The following is a 3,896-nucleotide window of genomic DNA, read 5'->3' as shown; positions in this document are numbered from 1 at the left end:
CTGCAGAATGCAGGACGGGCCTGATGTTTTAGGTAAGGTGGGCAGGGAATGCTTTGCTTAGAAAAGGCCTGGTGGCCCACGCCTATAACCCCAGCACTTTGGGAGGCTGAGGCAGGAGGATTGCTTGAGCCCAGGAGTTCCGAGACCAGCCTGGGCAACATAGTGAAACCTGGTCTCTACCAAAAAAAATCAAAAAGTTATCTCAGCGTGGTGGTGCGTGCCTGTGGTCCCAGCTACTCAGGAGGCTGAGGTGGGAGGATAGCTTGAGCCTGGGAGGCCGAGGCTGCAGTGAGCTGTGATTGTCCTGGGTGAAAGAGCAAGACCCTATTTCAAAAAAGAAAATGTCCTGGAGAAAGGCAGGCATGTGGATGTCTGGGGGAAGAGCGCCCCCGGCAGTGGGAACGGTGGAGCAAACGCTCAAATGGGGGTGACTGCAGGTTTGGGAACAGCGAGGAGGCCCTTGGGGCTGGAGCAGAATGCGGAGGAGGTGCAGAGCAGGAGGAGAGGGGTCAGCCAGGGCCGAGAAGTGAAGGGAGCCCACTGCCTTCTTAAAGGTTCACCTGGCGGCTGTGCTGAAGCGGGCATGGCATTGCAGAACCCCCTCCAGGGGCTGACATTCCATTGGGATGGAAGATCCTGATGGATGGGCTGTGGGGGCGGTGAGCAAGCAGGAGTCAAGGATGACTCCAGGATGACTGAATTGAAAGAGTGAATGAGCACATGAGTGATGGACACTCCCCCATCCCCCTCTCCTTAGAAGCCCCCTCCTGGCGCTGGCCAAGGTGCTGAAGCCACGCATCCTGGGCTGTCCCTCTGTGCTGGACCTGGGGCTCCTCTGGCGCAGGGTGAGGTCTGCGGAGGTCTGTGTCAGCTGGTGACCAGCGAGCACCCCCAGTCTCTCCCTACTCAGCAAACCCCTAGCACAGGGTCCTCTGTGGGATCCTGGCTGGGCTCCCACAGCTCAGTTCAGAGCTGACCACCCTCGCTCCTGCTCTGTCCTGGCTCCGAGGCCAGGGCTGGGGTCCCTTGCTCTGCAGCCGCACTCCTGTGGCTAGGCCCTGGGGGAAGGCAGAAGGAGGCTGTAAACACAGGGCTTAGGAGCACAGACTCCTGGGGTGAAACCTGGAGACTGACTTCCCCGCTCTGGGCCTCATTTCCTTGTCTGGAAAACGGCGATCATACGATACCGTCGCCTGGCACTGCTGGGCAGATTACATGAGTGGATACCACCAAGCGCATAAGACAGAGCCTGGTCCAGAGAACAGGTGGTCGTTGGCTAAACCCCACGGCCAACCACCCTCCCCTAAGCACTCAGACACTCTCTGAAGAACTGATGCAGTGACCGCCTGAAGCCTGCCCTTGGTGCTGAGGAGGAGGAGGAGGGGCCTCGCTTAACTAGGGGGCCCTGCCCTGAGCCGGGGTCAGCCTCCCTTGTGGCTGCCTTCCTGAGGCACCCTCTCTCCTGTACCCCAGACATGGTACTGGCCTCCAGGAGGGATAGGTGAGTGGGGAGCCCAGGGAACTGGTCAAGCTTGGGAAAGTGTGCGGAGTGTCCCGAGGCCTCCTTGAGGAGGAGAAGGGTTTTTTCCATCCCCCTCAACTCTTGGAGAGGATGGGGGTCTCTCTGATGCTCGGTGTGATCCTAGGGCCAAGGGCCTTGGAGCATTGTATTGTGGACAGTTTAGGCCCTGTAACTTTTCCTTATCTCTTTATTAAATGCTAAACAGGATGGTTAAAAACCCCACAAAAGTCAAAACTATGCAAGTGGTGTAAAATGGAAGTTACACTTCTCCTGAACCCCACCCCTACTCTCTCCAGAGGCAACAGTCATTACCTGTTACTTGTGTCTGTCCCAGGAAAGGTCCCCACCTTCACAAGCATAAACCCGCTCTGCAAACGCGAACGGGGCTGTGCCGCACACTGCATGCCTGTCCCTGTCCCGGGGCCACCTGCCGTCCATCCAGTGTCACCAAGGATGAAGTGAGGATGGGCCATTCCTACCCGGCGGGTTTCCATTACTACAGGCACCTCTGGCAGGTGTTCAGTTTCCGTGGAGTGTGTCTAGGGTGCCTCCCAGCTCCCACCCTGCAGGCTGAAGGGACGTGAATGGGGGTGGGGTGGGCTCTGGAGGGACTGGTCTGCCTCCAGGTCCCTCCACCTCATCACACATGGAGACAGGAAGGTGCGGAGAGGTGGGGATGGGGGCGGTGTGGGGCTCTTGGCCGGCATCAGCAGGTTGGGGAGAGATGGCAGTATAGAGGGCCCTGGGATCCAAGCACCCGGGAAGGAATCTGAGCACTCAAGCCCCATGTCCTCCTCCCTCCCTGAAACATTTCTGCGTGCGGTCTGATTGGAAGCTGAGTTCCGGCAATTAATCCCGTCAGCGGGGCCTGCTGAATGGTAGGAGGGTTTTTCTGTTTTGCTCCCTTGGTCTAGATTTCCCTGGGGACAGCTCTGACCAGCCGCCGCCTGCCTGGTAAATTAAATGTTAAAAAAAAACCCCACAATGACTTTAATCAATCCACTGACATGGCGGGTGGCCTCCCAGAAGCCCTTGGTCCGCTGAAGGGAGCCCCCCCACCCCCGCCCCCGCCGAAGGCTCAGGGTCTTGGATGAGACAGGGTGGGGAAGAGGACAGTCCTCCCCAGTCCCCTTCCTGTGGGGGAGGGAGGGTGGATAGTCCCCCGAGTGTCCTCCTGGACAGGGACAGGGAGAAAGGGGGGACTCTGGCCCCCTTTATAACTTGCCCTGATCCCAGGCCAGGAGTGATAGTGGACGCAGAGAGGGGGCAGCTCTTCCCCGCCTCTCTCCTGACCTGAAGTCCGGGTGGATACAGAGCAGGTGGTCACGATCGGCCATGTGGTCAGCAAATCCAGCGTTTATGGTGATTCTGCTGGAGACAAATGGAAGCGCTGGGCTCTGGGTTAGAGTCAGGTTGAGACAATGTCCTCCAGCCTCCACTGGGGGGAGTCAGGGGAAGGGGGAGCAGGACGGTCTTCAGGCGCTGGGGCAGTGGGGTTGTGGGGCATGGCCATGGTCCTTCCCAAGGGAGAGTAGGGGAGTGCAGAGGGCAGAGAGCACAGAAAGTCTAGCCCAGCCTTAGCAGCCCAGCCAGGCCATAGGTGCGTGCTGGTGCCGCTGAAAATGTTCTCCTTCCCTCGCCTGCTCACCTTCCAGGTCCTGCTCAAGGCGCATAATGTCCCCTGGGCAGGGTCCCTGACACTTCCTTAACTCCCAAAGACCTTCCGCGTGGGCCTAGTGCATTGAGGCGAACCTCTCTGCCTGCTTGATCCTCCTTCCCCCTTACTGTCTCAAGCCAGGCATCCCACCCACTTGCGCTCGAGGCTGGGGCAGCCCACAGGAGGAGAGCGGGACCCGGGCTTGAGCTTGCACCCAGGCAGAGCGCCCACCCCCTCCCCTAGCTCCGGACCCTGAAAGTAAAGTCGTCGTGCCCGGCGGCCAGCCCAAATCTTCCAGCCCTCAGGGAATCGGGGTCGGGCAGGGAAGGCCACGGGTAGCGGCAGAATCGGGATCCTGGAGTGGAGGCGCAGATTGCGGGTCCCGCTGCGCACGCTCCGTGGTCCAGTTGGGGTGGGCCTTGGAGGTCCATAGGCCAAGGTTGAATGGGGGCTCCGCAGCGTGGGCGGGGTGGAGTGCACAGGTCACTGGGCTCTGAGCGTTTCCATGGGCCAGGACCCCAACGCCCGGTGTCCTCAGGACAGACTGGAGGGGGAAGGGGCTGCGATTATGCCCCAGTCGGAAGGGTTTTACAGCAGCCGCGCTGCCCTCTCCCTGCCGGATACCCGGCAGTAGGCGCCGACGTCCGGGGGCGCGCGAGGCAGGTGGGTGCAGACCGCGACCCGATTCTGGCCTTCATCCTCCGCCCCGTGGCGGGC

The 3,896-nt window shown here is 60.2% G+C and overlaps 1 protein-coding gene across 1 annotated transcript in view; it reads left to right on the top strand.

Moving 5' to 3' along the window:
- The first annotated feature begins 639 nt into the window (after positions 1-639).
- KIF26A (kinesin family member 26A) overlaps positions 640-3,896 on the top strand; it is a 46,891-nt gene continuing 43,634 nt past the window's right edge. The window contains exons 1-2 of the mRNA XM_011951577.1: positions 640-659; positions 758-845. Coding sequence (XP_011806967.1) covers positions 640-659; positions 758-845 — 108 coding nt within the window. The remainder of the gene's footprint in view (positions 660-757; positions 846-3,896) is intronic.

Source organism: Colobus angolensis, unplaced genomic scaffold (assembly GCF_000951035.1).
Source record: "Colobus angolensis palliatus isolate OR3802 unplaced genomic scaffold, Cang.pa_1.0 Scaffold32, whole genome shotgun sequence".
Taxonomy (NCBI): domain Eukaryota; kingdom Metazoa; phylum Chordata; class Mammalia; order Primates; family Cercopithecidae; genus Colobus; species Colobus angolensis.
The sequence above is the reverse complement of the archived record's forward strand: the minus strand, read 5'-3'. Positions and strand labels throughout refer to the sequence as shown.